We start from the raw sequence: 19,565 nt of genomic DNA, 5'->3' as shown, positions 1-19,565 counted from the left end.
CTGTGGTAGGCTATTCTGCCAATTACAGATGATAATTTGACAATGATTTTACAGCTGTTTGTGCAGCCATATGAATCATGCACAATGCCCATGAATCATGTATGAGATGGTTGTTTGTGTCACCGTACAGATTTGTCCATGAGTGTGTATGTCCACTGGTGTGTGTGTAGTGTGTGTTTGCAAATCTACTTGTTTGTGCAGGTGTGTGGGTGTGTGTGTGAGTGTTTGACTGTGTCAGAGCCTGTTATTTGTCTGGCAGTCGGCTGCAGTGTCAGATGCTCTATTGGTGAGGCGGCTGAGAACCCCCCCCCCCCCACCTCCCTGTCCTGCTACCAAGCCACGGGGGGGCTGGTGGGGGGAAGACGAAATAACAAGATGATTCACTGCCATCAAATGGGGCCGGCAAGCTGTTGCTATTACAGTTAATTGCTTGGGGAAGTGCTTCAGTTCTGCGAATCAAGTTCAATAAGAGAGAAATCAGACTTTGATCTAAAAGCCCTGGTGGGGGAATGATTGGCAAACTCGCAGCCACCGGTTTCTGATGGATGCCATGTGAGGACCGTGCCACGCAACAAAAGGACAGACGTCAGCTCAACCCTCTGTCTGACAGCCACGCTCACTTGAAGCTGCCTTTAAGCCTCCTGTTAGTCTGTCATTCTGAGGGCTTGATTGGCTTTCAAATGCTAGATCTAATGCACACATATGAACACACTGCATGGGACATGCAGCAGGAGGTCCATGTTGCCACTGCAATCTTTAACATAACCCTCGGCAACTGCGGGAATCTGTTAGAGCAGTAGACCACATCATAGCAATCAGTAAAGCAGAATGAATATGGGGGCATGATGATGGAAATTGTAGAGGGAGACATAACAATTAACATCAAAACAGTGCAGCAGCCAAGAGATCCAAGACAGGAAGACAGAACAGGCACACATAATTTGAATTAAAACAAAATAGCATCATACTGCGTTAGTTCTGCACTCTGGAGTACGTAATATACAATGCAAATTATGTATTCATAAGCAAGTTACATTTTCCTGGGGCTTTATCAATTGTCTTATCAATTCTAATGGTCATCCCTTGTTTCCACTGTCACCTTCAGCAGGAGGCTCTAGGATGCTGAAAGTCACATCCAGATATGAATGTGGACGGCTTGGCAGAAAGAAGAGGCAAACTAAATGAACACAAACTATACGTACAGTACATCCACACCATACTCACCTGACTAATTATCATGACTGATCCTCACAAAGTCTGTCTTCTCACTGATACTCAAACACTGCAGGACAACACATCCTGTTTTGGTTTAAGGAACATGGTAAATTCAGAACAAACACTACAGTCTGATTAAGAAAACAACACCAGCTCCTGCTCCTGATTAGTCGTCCTACTTCATTGACGCTTTTGTGTGAACGCCTCCCAGATGAGCATGGAAATTAGATGTAATAGCACAGTGGACAACGAGCCGCACTGAGCTATTGAGTGGCATAGGAACTAATGTGAACGACATGTACTGGCCCAGGCCTAACTGCTGTGTATAGACTAATTGGCTTGGTTGGATAATTGACATGTTGTTCTTCTATGCAGCAGATCAACAACAGCTTGGCCAAGGACTGCAGTGATCATTTCTCTCCTTTGCCAGAATTTCAATCACTGTCACTTATTTAGAGACCAATTACATAAAGGAAAGACAAGGAATAACAACTTTAATAAATATTATCTGAATGATAACTATGCAATGCTCTTTAGAGTAATAATTTGCAAAAGGCAATACATATCTTACATATGACATGTTTACGAGCCATATCAAGTGTATGAGCAGGATCTGATTACTTGAAGCCGCAGATAGAATCCACATCTTGATCCCTGTATTCTCATTTGGCTTTTTGGTGATGGTTCAGTGCTAATGAATTCAACCTTAACGTGGTTTTGTAAGTTTTCTGGTTTGTTGGGAAAAGAATGATCAACCATTAATGTCAAACAAGCTCCCTGCCTAACTGCTGTTTGTCCTAACCCATGACCCTGCCTTGGTATGTGGCAATATCTTGTAACAATCCCCCAAAGCCTAGCACACTAATGGGGAGAAAAAAGTTACTTCCATCATGAATGGCAATGATATTTTTATTTTAATTTATCAATTAGTTTGTTTGTTGTGTTTTAGCTCCAGCATTGACACAACGTTACACTGCAGTGTAATTAAATATCAAACTAGTATGTACATAAATGGGCGAAAAAGCTCAACTTTTAGCAGCTGTAGCATGTTGAACTGTCTCAGAGATTGTGTGGCAGCGTCCAAGAAGCAGCGTCCCTGTTTCCATGGTAGCTGTTGTACCTCTCGCGAGAATAAGAGCTTAAGTTCTGAGAAGAAGCTGGACATTTTTTGGTTGTGCCAGGTTAAAACGAATAACGTTACTGTCTTTATTTGCGCAAAGCAGTGATGTCTGCGAAGATCGGAGAATGTTAACTGCTTTGCTGAGTATTCGCACATCGCTAAACAGTTGTTCAGATTTCAGTAACAGGACTCGCTGCCTCTAGCAAACTTGCTATCGTTGAAGATTGGAACTTCCGTATCCGTAACTTTCGCGGGTCAGCATGAAAAAGCCACATCGTCGCATTTATGGATGCTGAAGATGTCATCCGACGACGCCTTTCTGACCAATTTGGACGTTGAGTGAACTTACTTAACTTTCCAGTTTTGGTCAATAGTTTCTTGCGTGTTGTCACGGCAGAGCAACAAGTGCACGCACTGCCAACACCACGACTTCTGGACAGACAAGCATGTCACTGCTGACCGCGGTGGAGGAAGCTATCAAGTCATGCAAAGCTGAGCAAGCCAAGATTGATGTCAACATTCATCTGTACAGGGAGATCTTACAGACCCTGTAAGTAGACCTCAGTTCATGTTCTGTAGTTGCTCACAGTTTCACTCCTGTTGCCAGGGCCGCCTACTAAGGGGATTTAAACTCACTTTAGTCACAAGTCCAAAATAACTGTGGATGAAAGATGAAGGACTTTCAAATGTGTACCAAGAGTTGCAGTTGTGTATTGTAATGCATACGTGCATGTAAACTACCAAAATGACGAACTCATTTTCCTTTTTATACTTGATTTGATATCTACCAGACCTGGGTCACATGTGGATGTGCTGAAGGTTTAAGCAATCAACAAAAAGTGTATGTCATTTGAGTTTGTTTTTGTGATGACAACTTAAGTTGACACCATTTGAATGGTCCTGATGCAGTAAACAAAAGCAATTCACAAATACTGTTTGATTTGGGTCTGGTAAGCACAATTCAGATAGCATGTGTTGCAGATACAACTTGCATTACACATGCAAAGCCTGCATTGCATTTACAATTCATTCAATCAATACATTAATGTAATAAATCCTGCAGGGCAGAAACATGTTTTTGTGAACGGCTCTATGCTGTTTGTGAGTACTGGCTTTTTCTAGCGCATACAACTGGAATTTGTAAGTGGAAAATAACTCAGTAGCTGCTTGTTGATTCAAACTGGTATTGAAATCACAAGACAAAGCTCACTCTGAAGGGAGAAAGTTGTCCTTTATCTCACCTACTCTAAAACATCCATACGTAATACATTAAGAGGCAGGACAATTTATTTTGCGTAACTCAATGGGTGATTGCCATTATTGAATCCCACCAATCTCCTGAAACTCAAGACAAGGTTATTCAATGGTTATTAAATCCTTTATGCGGATCTGAGTGTGCGGTTATTCTTCTTTATCTACAATGGAACTTGCACCATGACCAGCAACTCAACATTGTGCCAAAGGATAAGCAGGCCAGAGATTGTAAGCTGTACTTAAATAAATGTCTCTTAAGTCTGGATCCAGAGACAAGGCAGAGACAGTGTCTGAGTCCCTGACAATGGCAGGAAGCTCATTCCAAAGGTGGGAGCTGTGCAGAAGGCTCTGCGCCCAGCTGTTTCCTTTTTAATACACACAGTGACAAGAAGGCCTGGATCCTGTGAATGGAGAGTTTGAGGAGGTTTATGGAGAGTGACTTCATCAGTCACCAAATCAAAACATGAGCCTGTTAATTGCATGTTGTTCATCATTTCAGTAAGTGTGCCTTTGCTGCAAAAGTTAAACCTAAAAGTTGTCCTGACTTGTGGTTGGTGTTAGGTCACTAGCTGTTGCTCTCATGTTTCACAACTGGCGCTGTGGCTTAGTTGGTTAAAGCGCCTGTCTAGTAAACAGGAGATCCTGGGTTCGAATCCCAGCAGTGCCTTTTTCAGTGCTCAGAGGTTTGTCTGCAGTTCATGTACTCTGGAGCTGTGGAACTGCATTGACTACTAATGAAGACTGGAGAAATGTTAAATGCAAGGCAATTTGTACATGTAACAGGGAAATGTACTGGAAGTCATTTCTCAGTACCTACCAAAATAATTGGAGTTTGATAAACAGAAAATACCTAAAATAACAAAAAAGTGCACATAAGTGTACATAAGTGCACATAAGCACTGAGATGTTTCCAGCTTCTGTACCTTTGTTTTAAATATTGGATATCTGCCCCATAGTAGTGTAACCCAGTGTCCTGTGCAAATAATATGTTTTGCTGTTCTAGATGTACTTAGGTTTGCTGTCTTCTTGGCTGGTTAGTGTGTGTTTATTACCTATAGTCACATGCAGTCTTTTCCCCCAGAACACCACAGACCAAGAATGTCTCCCAAGACTCTGAATTCACAGATGATGCTGCTACAGGTAATGATAAAATTTTGTTTATTTCAGCGTTATTGTCTAACGCCGGCAAGTAGAGACAAGAGACCAATCATGGATAATGCTGTAACTAAATTACATCCGCATGTTTGTATACTACTACAGACACAGACACAGATATTCCGCCAGGGGAGAAAGAGGAAATAGAATTACTGGAGCGAGCGCTGGAGAAAGCCCTTTGGATCCGCGCTGGAACAGGACCTCAAAAAAAAAACCCTGACAGAAATGGACAATCTGGACCCCACAAGGTACCGGGTGGTGCAGTTGTCAGACCCAAGGAGGTTACTCAGGCCTCTGCCGCCTCTAAAGGCAATCAGACAACCATCAGATCAACCTCCAAATCCACCAGTCTGGACAGAAAAGAGCCCAAGAAGCCTAGGATGCCAGTGTCAGGAGCTACAGCTGGCCACCATCCTAGACAGTACAAACCCGGAGTGAATAGCAACTCAATCCAGAAACGTCCGGTCTCATCAGCTGACGTGGTTCCTCTCCGGGCGGCTAGGAAAGCGCAGCAGGCCGTCTCAAGTTCTAGCTCTCCTGACCAGGGTCGGTTACACGCCTCAATCGCCCACTCTAAGTATGAGGCCGTTCGAGGCAGCCTGCAGAGTGACGGGGAACTTGGCAAAGCCACGGCTACCTCCATGCCTACTTCTAAGAACCCAGTGTCTGTTTCACACACAGAGGGGACTGGAACTCAGACTTCGCCTCAACAGAACGGGTATGATTTTACACAACTTCTCTGTGAAGATAACAAAGTCAATCAAAGTCGAAAAGTGTGACTAGCTGTTTTCTATGCTTTTGTAATAATTCTGTTTACCCTTGCTCCATGGCAGGATACCCTCTGAGCAGATAGCAAATTGGAAGTCTCTGAGGAGCAAGCAAAACAGGTGGCCAAAATCATTCTATAGTGTGTTGGGTTAGCCTTTTTTAAGAATTTGCAAGATTTTGTGAGAATATGACGCCTCATTCCCCAGGCATGTTATGGCGTTAAGTGTCTCCACGGTATCCTCAGGTTGTGGGACAAAGTGATCGCTGTACAAAGGAAGCCTGTGCCAGAGAGGAGTCACTTCATGGCGAGAATGAGAACTACGGTATGCTTCCTTTTGCTAGTGAATCAAAACACCCTACAAAGCCAGAGATATATTTTCCATGCTGTGTTATATTGACTTTGAAAATACAGTGTAGCAGTATAGATTTCCACATCTACCCTATACTTCTAACTAATTTCCATCACCCAGCTAGGAGAAAGTGGTACAGAATTTGATTAATACTCTTTCGGCCCTTTAAAGGATAGCCAGTTTGTCCTCCTTGACCCTGTCCCTCTGGCTACTTTAGTTCCCCAAGGATTGGCCTTGTGGCAGCCCAGATCAGACCAGAGTGCTGGTGGACAAGCTGACCCACCAGGGGCAAGACCTGACCCAGTACTACCAGACCAAGCAGCTTCTGGCCAAACAGGCCTCGACAGCAGGCACAGAACCGGGTACTAGCCTGAGCAGGGTCACGTCCACACACACACACACACACACACAATGGAAATAGGAAGGATGAGGAGAGACAAAGTGGGCAGATGACACAAGTGTGTGGGTTGAGGAAATGAGAATCTGGGAAGAGACTTTGCAGTTTATTGGCAGGAACTGTCTTTCTAAGAGCTTGTTAGACTGATACATGAGTGTTGAGTTATTCTTCAGCTCGGTGCTGCTCCTTCCCCTGAACTCATTAGCAGTTAAACTCATTTCGCTAGTCATTTGTCATCATTGGATTGAGATTTTTTTGTGTTGATAACAATTACAGTGACTACAAACATGAGCCTAATTAACAGCGCAATTAAACTAAGCATCCACACTCTCTTGTTTAATAATGTTTCCAATAAGTTTATAATTGTCATTGGAGACTGTATTATCCTTTATCAATGTGGCAACTGAAGACTTACCTGATGTATTTTTATGCAGGCGGTAAGGAAAACAAGTATGAATCTTACCCGACGCTTGAAAGCCTGGAGACGATGGCAGCAGAGCTCCAACAATTTGAAGACCAAGTAAAACGAGGTAGGAATCTCGGATCACACTACACAGACCAAAACTACCTTTTGAACCAAATGTCCCCCCCTGAATGATTTGAATGTCAACTTGAATTAGGTCATATAAGACTGTCATGAGCAGAAAAAAGTTGCCTTATATCATGCACTTACTGTATATCATGACTTTGCCAGGGAGAGACTTGTGTAATAAAGAGGACGTAGGTGGTGAATTTGTGACCCTGTGGTCGAATCTGGCCACCCAGCTGTGTTTGAATTATCATATCTAGGTATCAGGTTATCACTCACTCAGTACCTACAGTGTGTAACATGGTATAATTTCCATTGCCTCCAACGATACAATTAGAATGAAGCTGAATGCCCAGAGATTTTCCATTCTCAGCACTCAAATGACTATCATATGACAGAGAGGGATTTTTGATTATATTTACGAGTTATAGTTCCAGTGCCTTGTCAGTATGTGGCTTAAAGCCAGTGTGTGAGAGAAGAGGAGTTTCCAGAACTTTCTAACTCCCTGGGCAGTCCGCACGCTTCCATCTGGTGTTACAAAGTAACCTAATGCATTCCGTCTCACGTCTTTGATCCGTAGCCAGTGATAATTTTATTTGAGGATATCTCACTTTCTGGAGATGGTTATGGAATTTGAAAAATAAGACTGTAATGAATGTACCTTGGAGAGATCTGTTGTTTGTGAGTAAATCTCGGGGCGTGCTAATGAGCTAATTCAGCCTCTCCGTCTTGACGTATGGAAAATGAAAACAGAGCCGCGGTGAAACCTCAGTGCCAGATCAGTACTTTCCTTGGCCTCTGCAGATCCCCCTCCCTGTGACGGTGGGGTTTTAAAGCGGTCTATCCTGACGTGGCCAGGCGAGGGCCTAGCTATTTAAAGCTGAGGCAGCACAGCAGAAAAACGTTTTAGGGTACGGTTGCTCACGCTCACGCTCTAAAAATAACCTTATTTTCCGTCAGAGTGGGAAGCATGGGATCGATGGAGGCCAGAGGGAGGATGTCTCTGCCCCGTCGGGCCGAAGGGTGAGTGGGGAGATGGGACGGTTGCGCCCCTCCCCCCCACTGTGTCTTACACAACAGAGGCAGAGCTCCGAGAGCTGGAGAAGCTGAGGATGAGGGTGGCACTGCTACAACAGCAGATGTACCTACAACAGGTAAGGGTCCTGCTCTTCAAACGCCTGGAGAAAATATGACATAAGTACATCAGACACTTCTGTAAAGACCTGACTCTGCTAGTTAATTAGTAGGGATGGGACAATATATGGAAATTCAATATATCGCAATACAAAAATGTGACAGTACGTATTGTGGGGCAGAAAAATGAACCGCGATATTAGCTCCATTTTATTCTGCTGTAGTAATCACAAATGAGATGACTTGCCCATCGCAATTTCACAAGCTCTCCATTGAAATTATATTATTTACACTTTATAATGACATTTTTAAATTGTTGTTTACATTGTAGCAAGCCAATGCCATCGCTAGAAAGATTTGTGGCTCAGAAAAAAAACATAATTCTGCACAGTTATACTGTTGTTGTAATTTAAGTTTTATGTATTACATCATATTGTGGTTGTATTGAATCGTGAACCCCATATTGCGTGTTGAATCGTATTGTGAGATAAACAGATTGTCCGGTCCCTATTAATTAGGCAATCTGTGAGTTCTCGTGAATGGTAACGAATAAGAATCCATTTCAGTAGATTTCACGTGCTCTTTGTAATGTGCTGACAGTCTTTCCTTCCCTCTGGGACAGGCTCTGTCAGACACCCTGTCCCCTCAGCTCTCATCTGTGGTCCGTGGCCCCGGCTGTCCCAACCCTGCTGTGCTGAGAGACCTGTACTCTCTGCTGGGAGAAGGAGGAGAGCAGTTCCCTGTCATGGTCCTGGACACTGAACCTGACTGACTGCAGAGCATATTGTGTTGGTCCCTGAACCTATGAATCTAGGCTCTGTGTTTTAGTGTGCTGTGATTGTCAATCGGTATTTATTCAGTGACTTGTGCTGTGTAATAATTTGTTATCCTCCTGACTGGAAAAGCAAGTTAGAGAGAGAGATTGTTTTGCTATCTTCATCTTTCTTTAATACTGTTTCAGACTGTGAAGTGCCCATGTTCCAATTTATAAATGTTCACGTTATTTTATACAATTACACAGATATTACATGATATCAGCATATGACCAAATCGATTTTTACAGTCATTGCATGTTTTTGCAATTCCCTTTGGTCTTCTCTTTGATTAAATAATCCTCTTTGAACAACTTTTACTAAATGCTAGTGTCTTATTTTTCTGTGTGTTTTTCTTAAATGTTTAATTATTATGCTACTGAGTAATTATTTTAATACCTACAATGTAATGGAGAAACTTGCATGAGTCATTGACAGACCTTGCCAGCAGGTGGCACTCATCTCACAAAAGAAGTGGACACAGGCAGCTGAGTGATGTTCATCACCTTACTGGTTATTATTGTTAATGTCAAAATTAATAACAAAAAGTTTTCATCTAGATCAAGATTCAATCTGTGTGTGAGCAGGATACCTAGAACTACATAGGAAATATCACAAGGACCTTGTGTAATATTACTTGAAAGTAGTGGTTAGTCATCTGTGAGCTCTAAGCCTGCTGGTCTGCTGATGCTTGATGTGAGGGAATAATGGTTTTTGCACTGTAAACACAGCAAGGGTGCCATGACTTCAAATAAGTAAATCGGAGAGAGTAGTGTGAGTAATCACTAGTGTATGTCTCACCTGCTCAATCAACACTCCTCCCCTCCACAAACATATTGAACTTTATTGAAGGATAAACCCCTTGAGATGAATCATCTCGTTTTCAAGGGGGTCCTTAAAACACAAATACATCTACAATGCAACAAACGAAAAGACGAACAAATACAAAGGCTCCCTCGCCCTCGCCACCCCCAACCCACCCACACCCCACGCACCCTGTGCAAGGATGTATGCTGTACCAAAAAAAACAGATAATGGGCTAAATAACAATAAGGACACATGTTATGAGGCTCATTGGAAACACCCCATGGAGTTTGCATGTTCTCCCCATGTTTCCTCTGGGTGCTCCGGCTTCACATGTGAATGTGAGTGATTGTCTCTGTTATCCTGGTGATGGACTGGCAACCTGTCCAGGGAGTTTCTCTGCCTTCTGCCCAATGTATTCTGGGATAGGCTCCAGCCCCCCATGACCCTGAATAGGAATAAGCAGGAAGAGAGAATGAATGAAAAACAGAAACACTCTATCATCTTTGTAACATGGATGAATGTTTTCTGCATGCTAAGTGGCAGGCTCACTAGCTCATTGGCAGGCTTACCACATGCTAATTTTTCAAATCTAAATATTAATGTGTAGTTGAGATTAAACCAATTCAACCCCTCTCACATAGAGATCATGAATGTTGACTACACCATTCATAGTGTAGTGTTTTAATTTCCTGCTGACCGGTTTGTGTCTGGCATAGAGTAGAGATACAATATGTGGGGGCCACATACTGCATCTCAGATTTGAGAAAATGGGTATTTATGGTTCTGCCCGACACAAATGTGATGTGAGAGATGTGAGGGAGTATGTGAGAAGAAGGGGGGCTCAGAGAGGCCTAAAAGGCCCACAGATGACGTGTAGATGGCACGGGCTGCGCCAGACTGGGCAACAGGTGGCGCTGGGTTCACACAGCAGGCCGTGGGTGTTTGCACCCTGCTGCACCAACGCACAAACACACAGACACGCACACACCCAAAGGCGGCTGAGTCACAAAGACAATGCATCCCGGTCCAGCTTCTCCGCAGGCTGTCAACTGGAAATGGCAGGTTCCCCTGAAGAGAGAGGGGAAGAAAGAGGACAAAGGAGAGGGAGAGGGTTAGTTCAGCTTTGCAAGCCTTGCCAGTTATCAAGATTGTATGTTCCCTGTGTCTAAAGCCATGCTTTCATGTCCAACAGGAGCCTTATGACTCAAGAAACTATTCCTGGCTCCAACGAGAAGTGCACTGAAGCACGTTCTCAAGGCCTCCTCTGTGTATCAGGGCCAGAAATCGTTCCACACTATTATGGATTCCAGTTACATCCAGTCTGTATGGGATCTCCACAGTGCTGCAGGCTCCTGGTCCGCCCAGAGAGTCTTAGAGCAGAGCGTGTGAAGGGAGTAGAGGCGGAGGCAGGAAAGCATCCCCGAGATCACGTCAACACAGCACACAGGTCCCAGTGGGAGTGGTGCCTACGCAACTCGGCCTTCCTGTGACCCGGTTGCATCAGCTGCTGCTGCTGCCTGGCCCTGGCTGTCACCATCAACGCTCACCCACTCCCGCCAGCATGGCCCGGCCCGGCCCAGGTTACGCCTGTCCCATGCCTTTGTCCCATTTTTCTCACGCCTTTTTTGTCACATAATGAAGATTGACGGCATTTTTATTTTCCATGGAAGGGGCTTCATTTTCTCTCCCATGTCAGCACTACGTATGTCACACACACACACACACACACACAGAGGGACAGAATCGAATAGCCTTCACAACAGCCTACGCATTCCTTCCCACTTGTTCACTTTTTGTCATTTGCTTTCTCACTCATTTTCTTCCCTTTTCACCCTTCGTCCACTGAGATAAGGAGAGTCCAAGCGCAGTTCCACAGAAACCGAGCAGCGCTACCAGGAATCCACTTCTCCTTCACATGCCTGCTACTCATTGAACATGTCTTTTCTCCTGCACTCTGTGCCTCCACTATTTGTCTGCCACCCCCTCATTGTCTCTCTCTCACACACACACACACACACACACATTCCACCTCTTCTCCTGCTCCTCTGTTGCTCCTCTACAGCTCTGTTGCCAATGAGCTACAGCAGAGACCGTTGGGTCAGTGTGATCATCACTTAGCCCGCATTAGTGTTTATTATTTGATTTCCCCCTCTCCAATTCACCCGGTCTTGGCCAGCTCCCTCCGTCAAGCAGCATATTTCTGTCAAGGAGATACACAGTATCTTAACTAAGGTGCAGGTATCTTGTGTGGCTGGAGGCACGTCTGGTAATTACATGAAAATATCAGATATAAGAATCTGTGCCTTGTGGTTATTGAACAGCAAGAATCCTTTGATCTAATGATGAGGAGAAAATTGTTATTTTGATTTCAGTTTTCAAGCCCTCCACCTCTGCTCTTTTGTTGGAGCCCATGATGTCTTGGACTATATGGTTCAAATCTGTACAAAACTTTTAGATATGAAATTTTTAGATACATGAAAAGGTCAACTTCATTTTAGTGACACTGCTTTCCTGCATATCAGACCTGTATTATCACATCACACATATACATCCTTTTATGTGCTTTAATGTTTCAATTATAGGTAGTTGAAGGCACGCTCATTCAGTGTCAAATTGCCATAATTAATATTTAGTTCACAGTTCATTTTCAAAAGGCCAGGAAAGAGAAAAGCTGACATGTTTCCATAGTAGAAGCAGGAATACCTGAGGATAAAAATGCAGACAATCAGCTGTGTGTGTGTACACAGCTGATATATGCTTCCTTAACTGGGCTTTGGAGATGTGGAGGAGTTAGATTTGCAAGCTTAGGAAGGGAAAGCTGTCTGGATTGATTTGATTCTTATGGAGGAAAAGGGCTCCTGAGCAAAGCATACTGGGGATTAACTACTACTAGGTTGCCTTCCATTCAGCAAGGGCTGGCACCAACTGTGTGTGTGGGTAGGGAACGAGTGGGTGCTGCCATTTTTTATTTTTTTTTATGTGTGCATTTCTGTCAAGTGTGTGCATGCTCATTGGTGTATTTACACAATCCTTATAGAGGTATGTTTGATGTTTTTCCACCCATGTCAGTGTCTTGAGGTGTCTGCATGCACATAAATGGAGGAGTGTGTGGGTGTGTATAGGCGGTTCTTATCTGTGTGTGGATGCATATATGAGAGATGCGGTGGGGTGCAATGGCAGTGTTACTATTGTATAATTGCCATGTGGATGTGACACATCTTTGCCGATGCGGTGAGGAGTCAGATGCCCCCTCCCCCCACCAAGTAGATGGAAAAAAGTAGCGTTCAGGTCCGGGGTTAGGGATTCCCCTCTCTCCTCTGATTTCTTTTGAATCAGCATACACAACTGTGATCTTATTCTGTTAATACCAGTCAGCAATAGGCTTCTATATTCCCTTATATTCCCTAAGGGATTCTTCTGTACTGCAGGAAAACAAAAAACAGAAAAAAAAGACTGAGAATGAGGGGGAATGATGGGGAGAGGGAGGAAAATAGGGAGCAGTTCTTCCCCTCCCCCTTCCTGTTCTTCCTCAACCCCCTGTTATCCTTGCTTCACTGTTTGACGTCACACAAGGGAGAACCAATTGGAGGGCTTGGACTTGCCCTTTTTTTCCTTCTCTAGCTCCTCCCCTGCCTTTGGCCCCTTATATATCCCCCCTCGCTACCTTCAGCAGAGTGTACAATGTGCTGCCAGAGAGCCAGCAGGCAGTGTACAGAGAGACAGCCAGAGAGGGAGGGAGAGAAGGGGAAAGTGTGAGTGGATTTCTGCGCTGACTTAAAAGCCTTCATCTGACACAGCTCCAGCCATTCCTCCTCCAGTCTCTTCTCCGGTCTCACACAGACCTTCTCCTCTCTCTCTCTCTCTCTCTCTCTCTCTTTTTTTTCTGCCTTTCTCTGTCTCTCTTTCTGTCTCTCCAGGCCAGAGCTGACAACGGAGGAGATCCAGGAGGCCGACACTGCAGCCTGGTTTCAGGACCCGCCAGCCCACAGCACCGGGATGGGCTGTACCACGGGTCACCTGGCCTGCCAACCGCAGCCCCAGGCCACCTCGGGGCAGGAGGGACAGTCCCTCGAGGCGGGTGGCGCCAAGGTCCCAGAGGTGCTCTCCTCCCTGGAGCGTCTGTCCCAGGCCACCGGAGGCATGGAGAAGTCTTGGTACCGCTGCATCTTCCCCTTCGGAATCATCTCTCTGGTGATCGGCGTGGCGGGAACTGGGGTGACCTACACCTATAACGACCTGCCTCAGACCAAAGTGGTGTCAGTGGTGCTGCTCATCGTGGGTCTGATGCTGCTGCTGATGGCCACCGCCTGCTGGACCGTCCACAAGAAGAAGAGAAGGAAAAAGAAAGAGGGAGGCTCCTTTACCTCTGAGCAGTGCCCCCTGTGAAGCATTATGGGGAAACAATATAGGGACAAGAGAGAGGAGAGAGACGCCCAGGGCCGGGAGCTCAAGGGTGGGCTAGAGAAGCCGCCACTCCACCCCCCCAGCCCCAAATCCCTTCTAGTCTTTATCACAGAGTTTGGCTCAACTCATACTGGACAGAACATGGGCCCAGAGATCATGGACAGACAGACAGACAGAGACAGACAAAGGACAGATAGACAGGACACTGAGGATCTGTGGGGCCTGTAGGGTTTGGAGCATTTTGGATTGGCACGAGGAGGGATCACCACCATCTCACACGCTCCTTTATCATCAGACAGCAGGTGTCCAGTGTCAAAACAACCTCTGAGGAGACACACACACACACAAATATGCACCGTGCACACATTTACACACACATGCACGCACGGATGCACAGTCCTCACAGCCCTCACACACACATATGCACTAGCAGTCACAGCGGGAGCCCGCGCACACACTTAACATGCTATGCAGAGCTGCTGCCGGAGTCAGTGCTGGCGTCACTAGGCACGTCAGTCACGGCATTCCTCCTGCCAGGACAGGTGACTCTCCAAGAGGCCAGAAGTGGGCCAAAGACGGCAACCTGACACCCAGCCGAAAGAGGAGTGCACCCGCGTCAGCGGCCCGCGTCATTCGCTCGTCCTGTGACACCGCAGCAATGTGTTGGGGCTTTTTTTACGCAATGGGAGAGTGGAACTTGAGTCCAGCAGGATCTTACTGGCAGCTGTGTGGACGAGGAGCTGGAGAGGGCAGAGGATCTGCTGGGGAAGTGGAGGGTGTTTGTGTATGTGTGTGTGTGTGTTCACATAAAGATTCTGGTGAACTGAAAGATTATCAGATCTTTGGAGGAGTCACACACAGGGTCGCATTCATGTCACTGTATGAGGCCTCACGACCAAGCGAGAGAAATTTCCAGTGAAGCAACTCAGAGAGGAAACATACTCTGAAAGGCCTTTTTGTTGCTTCAGCTTCACATTAAAAAAGAGAGGGCTGCTGACTCTCTGACTGCCTTACTGATTGCCCTCCTGACTATGTGTGAGCATTTTCGCCCAGCCTACTGTCTACGTGGGGTGCCTCACCTCCACGCAGGGCAGGCCAGGATTACTGAAGGACACTGCCTGAGGGGACATGCCACTGCGGGGACACTTTGACTGACCCTGCTCCCCTAGAGCCCCTCCCGTTTGGTGCCTTGAGCAAGCACTCATGGAAAAAGGCTCTGTCGCATTCCCCCGTTTCCATCTGAACTCCTGAGAATTTCCCCCCTCGCTCCCTCTCTCTTTGCCCCAACAGGACCTTCCCCCAAGCTCTCCATCCCGCTCACCCCCCACTTTCTCATCGGATCTCACTGTCAGCCCCATCATGATAGCCCAGGAGCAAGTGTGTACAGCAACGTGACACACACACACATTACGACACACACACACACTTACCATTGAGCCCCACAGGACACAGGCCATTTCTCGTTATATCTCTATGTGCCATAGAATGTGGATTATTTTCTCTCTGACAGGGGAAAAACTTTGACTGAGAGTGAATGGCAACTGCCTTTGTCAGTGTGACGTTAGGGTACTATTCTCCAGTGAATACTGACGAATGTTTGTATTCTAAGGGACTTTGTTCTGGGGATTCCCTCTCCTACGCCACTGCGCTTTTTCCTTGCAGAGAGAATGGATGAATGTAGCTGTGCTCAGCTCCACATCTGTGAATAGGTGCTTGCTGTTTGTGTGTGGTCTCACAGGATGAGACCACACAATAGCGTTTTATTCTTGTCTTAAACATTCTTCATTCTGTCGCTGAATGTAAAGAGGGATGGAAAAGAGAAAACAAGGAGGGAGAAAGTGCAATGTACAGAATGTATAGTAAACAGCACGGGCAATAGGAAGGAATCTAGCCTCTTTGTGTCTATGTGAAGGAGTGTGATGCTCACTGAGACTGATTTACCCTTGAGAATTGTCATTGATCACTGTTGTATTGATCCTGGTTACCAGATTAGTGACGCTCGCTGCTGTGTAAAATGTGTCTATGCATCCAGAGGTAGCAGTTAACACACAGTGCCAAAGACCTTCCAGAAGGCCAGTTCGCCAATAAACCCGGCTTGGCTTGCCTGCCTGCCTGCCTGCTTCAATAGTGTAGTAGACATGCAATGGATCTTACGCTTTGTTGCAACCGATTGTGTGTTTGGATGCCCTGATGTATGCTGTTTTTTCAGCCATCCTCTGTCATAGTTCATTCACTGCATGCAAGGGAGGGAAGAAAGGGAAAGAGCAGGCGGTTAGGGTGGAGAAGAGAAAGAGCCTGGGAAGTCATGCCTGTTGACTTCATATGGCAGTGGGGAGCCGTGGCTGTGGTTAGATTGGGATCAGCCATCCTGAGCAGAGCACTATTATTCTTAGGGGATATAATGCAGAGCAGTGAAAACGTCAACTGGAGACTGTGATTTGTGAACCTTGGGCCTTTTAGCTGGGCCAACGGCAGAAGCCAGGGCACTGGGCCACGATGGAGGAGCCTTGTGCCTTTACCTACTGACTGAAAACAGGACTAACACAGAATACTCAGCCTTCTTGTATCTGCACAGAGTGCAACAAACACCCCGCAAATAGCCACGTCAAATTGTGTTTTCTTTCGAGGTGAATATCAAAGGAAGTGTGGAGAATATTTATGAGCCTGCTTTTTTTAGCTCAGTGCAGTGGTATCCTCTGAACAGTCAGACAAGAGAGAAGCCCCAGTATTACATTACATTATGACGATGACAACGTAGCAGGCTGTCTCGCTTCTCTAGCCTGCACTGCAGCCCTGTCGGAGAACCTGTCTGTGTTCAGATCCATTAAGATTGCCTTAGATTGGCTTACATGAAAGGGGTTGTTCTACTCAGAGGATGACGTCAGGCAGTTGGGTGGGCTTCATGAAGCTTAACTCTAATGTGGCACACGCAGAATTCAACAACATTCAACAGTGTTAATGTTCGATTACTGCCAAGAGATCAATGTAATGGTTAAGGAGGTAGAAATAAAAGCTGTAGATAACGATAATCTCTTGTTGTCTGTTGATGTGCCTTTGTGAGAGCTCTAAGCATTCTGGCACAGAAATGGTGTTTTACTCCATAAAGATGTTTTGTGGCACGGCGGTAGAGAGAGTGAGGGAGAGAGAGTGGGAGATGTACAATTTCATTGAGAGAAGCAGACCGCAGGGAGCTAGCAACGTGCTGGGAATACGGATTTCGAGTCAGTTAGGCCGCTAATTTAACCACTCAAACACACAGTACAGATACACATACAGTACAAACAATACACACATACAGACACATACATCTACACAAGAAACATACACACACTTTTATTTTGGCCTGTACAACAATGCAGTTTTCACATGTATACATTCACTATGTATGTGTGTACAGCTTTGTGGTTGCATACACAGGCCAAATGCTCTTATGTAACCATGACGTATGCATAGTTGTACTTGCTACTTGTGAAATAGTGCCAAACTGTTGACGCATAGACTAACGTTGATGGCAGGTGGCCAAATATTGTTTTGTAGAGATGTGAAGTGATTTCCCTTCTGTCTTCTGCAAAAAAAAAAAAAGAAATGAAAAATGGGAAAACTACCTCTCTCTGCTGTGGTGAGGGTAATCCTTCTGTTACACAGTAGACAGCCATGCTGTCTGCCTATTCTACTCCGCTGATGCTGTTGGTTACTCCAGTGAGTGACTCAAAATATATGTTTGTTTGTCTGCCCTCTAATATTTGGTGCTGTATATACAACTATTTTATATTTCTACTGTATATTTTTACTCATATCTAAATGTATTTTAATTGTTATTTCAATTGTTGTATTAAAGAAATGTTATGTGAACACCTTTGTCTGTTGTGTTCTAGCAAAATAGTTAATATCTTGAGACGGAAACCTCTCAAGCATTTATTAGATGTTATTCTAGTACTATAACTAGTTTTCTTTGGGAAATTATGCAGTCCAGTCTGAAGAGAGGGGAGGGTAGAACTGTAAGCTTTATCCCTATAGATTCTGAAGAATCTCTGTCAACTGGGACTGAGCTAAAAATATAGGAGACAGATGGGGGTGACAGGGAGGGAGACAATGACCTGCCACACTGTTTTGACTCTGCATTGTTGAGAATGAGCAAGTGTGTACATGGGTTGACCGTCACATTATCAGTGAAGCATTTTACAAAGAATTTGGTGATATAATGAGACCGTCTCTGCTACCTCCATGCTTGGCATTCAGATGCTTGATGTAGACAGAGTGCCGCTTGCTAACCCGCCCCAGCTTAGATCACTTGTATGGCAAGCCTTGGGCATGTGGAATCCATTGGCTATTATGAAAAACAGATTCGATATCGACGCAGTAAAAGACACCCCCTACTGGTAAAATGATGAAATGAGAAAAACACATTGACAGTGACCGATCATAAGTCTTATACTATACATTTCACTACTGTAAAGGTCTGCACCAGTAAGAACAGCAGCACCGCTCAGCTCACCATGGTTTTATTCTACATTTGATGAGCATGAACGTCACTGTATCAAACGCTGGTGTTCGTGCTGGGAAACGGCTGTGGGTGTGGAGAGAATAGTGTTTCGGCCTGGATAAGGGCGGAGAGGTCAACGGGGGCAAAGTGCAGATGGAGGGAAGTGGTCAGTTGGATTGCTAGGGTCAGCACAGATTACAGGAAACCAGCTGGGAGCAACTCATCCGCCTCCCAATCTCCAGACTTGGCTTCAAACCTGAGCGCTTAGTGCTGTTTGCTTTTAATCATACTCAATTATTGAAGGCTGTTATCAGTTCCAAATTGTGCAACAGGCAGCACAATGTGACTCATGTCTAGCCATACTGAGGCCTGATTTCTCTGATCTCTTTTTGTTCAATAGTTATTAAACAGCACCAGTGCAAACCAAAGACAAACTTGAGTATCTGTCTGCTGTTTGTTTCACATTAGACCTTTTTAGCAGGATGGTGTTACATCTAAGTAGTTGCTGCTTCAGATATGACTACATCTGTTTAGGAGAGAGGTGTAAGACTAAATCAGATACGCCTGGCAAGACAGACAAATTCAATCAAAAGCAAAATCAAATTAAAATGTTGTGGTAACTGAATGCTGTAGACTGGTACCGCAGTGGAAACGAAATGTGATAAGGATTAGAAACTTCTGGATTTAATCAGTCAAATGCCTGAAAATACTGGAATAGCATAACATTGTCTGATTATTTTTGGACGGGCATCACACAAGTAAAGAGGAGACATTGCAAATTAGCCACAGGCGCAAAGAACTTGGCATGGCTTCTCCACCCTACTTCTGGTACAGCCCATCTCTTGGCCTCTGAACCTTCCCACCCTCCTCTCTTCCTCTCTCTTTCCCTGCCTCTCTCTGTCTCTTTCTATCTGTAATCTGTTTTAAGTCCTCTGCAAAAGCTTGTTTCGAATTGATCTTGTTTCTTTCTTTGATGAATACCTTGCTAAATAGACTAGGGCAGCTCTTATGAAGTAAATTGCTCAACTGTGATCTAAATTGCTCTTCTAGCAAATTTTTCTAAGCAACCTCAATTGCTTCCTTTCAGGGGTACACATTTTGTGTTCACATGATTAGACCCATGCATGTTTTCAGTTA

General features: G+C 45.0%; 2 protein-coding genes and 1 non-coding gene across 4 annotated transcripts; all 3 read left to right on the top strand.

Moving 5' to 3' along the window:
- Positions 1-2,380: 2,380 nt before the first annotated feature.
- On the top strand, positions 2,381-9,007 carry LOC139641286 (tubulin epsilon and delta complex protein 2). Of its 2 annotated transcripts, none has more exons than XM_071515588.1 (9): positions 2,381-2,885; positions 4,671-4,729; positions 4,856-5,462; positions 5,578-5,631; positions 5,757-5,835; positions 6,080-6,224; positions 6,694-6,789; positions 7,749-7,942; positions 8,545-9,007. In XM_071515588.1, the coding sequence occupies exons 1-9, from the start codon at positions 2,782-2,784 to the stop codon at positions 8,692-8,694; spliced, it is 1,488 nt and encodes a 495-aa protein (XP_071371689.1). In that variant the 5' UTR covers positions 2,381-2,781; the 3' UTR covers positions 8,695-9,007. The 2 variants fall into 2 exon arrangements, with proteins under 2 accessions (XP_071371689.1, XP_071371688.1); XM_071515587.1 differs by having other exon boundaries at positions 4,850-5,462.
- trnat-agu (transfer RNA threonine (anticodon AGU)) lies at positions 4,183-4,256 on the top strand. The gene has a single exon. It is a non-coding gene; the product is annotated as a tRNA-Thr (tRNA).
- Positions 9,008-13,222: 4,215 nt separating the features above from the next.
- On the top strand, positions 13,223-17,733 carry LOC139641291 (transmembrane protein 100). The gene is made up of 2 exons (XM_071515596.1): positions 13,223-13,293; positions 13,459-17,733. Exons 1-2 carry the CDS (start codon positions 13,223-13,225, stop codon positions 13,925-13,927), a joined length of 540 nt encoding a protein of 179 aa, XP_071371697.1. The 3' UTR covers positions 13,928-17,733.
- The last annotated feature ends 1,832 nt before the right edge of the window (positions 17,734-19,565 follow it).

Source organism: Centroberyx affinis, unplaced genomic scaffold, assembly GCF_046629955.1.
Source record: "Centroberyx affinis isolate AG114_WGS23_722 - 3 ecotype Tasmania unplaced genomic scaffold, CSIRO-AGI_Caff_v1 ptg000360l_1, whole genome shotgun sequence".
NCBI classification, from domain to species: domain Eukaryota; kingdom Metazoa; phylum Chordata; class Actinopteri; order Beryciformes; family Berycidae; genus Centroberyx; species Centroberyx affinis.
This window is presented reverse-complemented; position numbering and strand designations above follow the sequence as displayed.

What these genes read in the sequence shown, in the direction of transcription:
- LOC139641286 (XM_071515587.1), top strand. Translation starts at nt 2,782, where the DNA reads ATGTCACTGCTGACCGCGGTGGAGGAAGCTATCAAGTCATGCAAAGCT. An exon ending in AGGGAGATCTTACAGACCCT is followed by an intron (nt 2,886 to 4,670) that starts GTAAGTAGACCT and finishes CTTTTCCCCCAG; the next exon opens with AACACCACAGACCAAGAATG. An exon ending in CTGAGGAGCAAGCAAAACAG is followed by an intron (nt 5,632 to 5,756) that starts GTGGCCAAAATC and finishes CGGTATCCTCAG; the next exon opens with GTTGTGGGACAAAGTGATCG.
- LOC139641291 (XM_071515596.1), top strand. Translation starts at nt 13,223, where the DNA reads ATGTGCTGCCAGAGAGCCAGCAGGCAGTGTACAGAGAGACAGCCAGAG. An exon ending in GAGGGAGAGAAGGGGAAAGT is followed by an intron (nt 13,294 to 13,458) that starts GTGAGTGGATTT and finishes CTGTCTCTCCAG; the next exon opens with GCCAGAGCTGACAACGGAGG.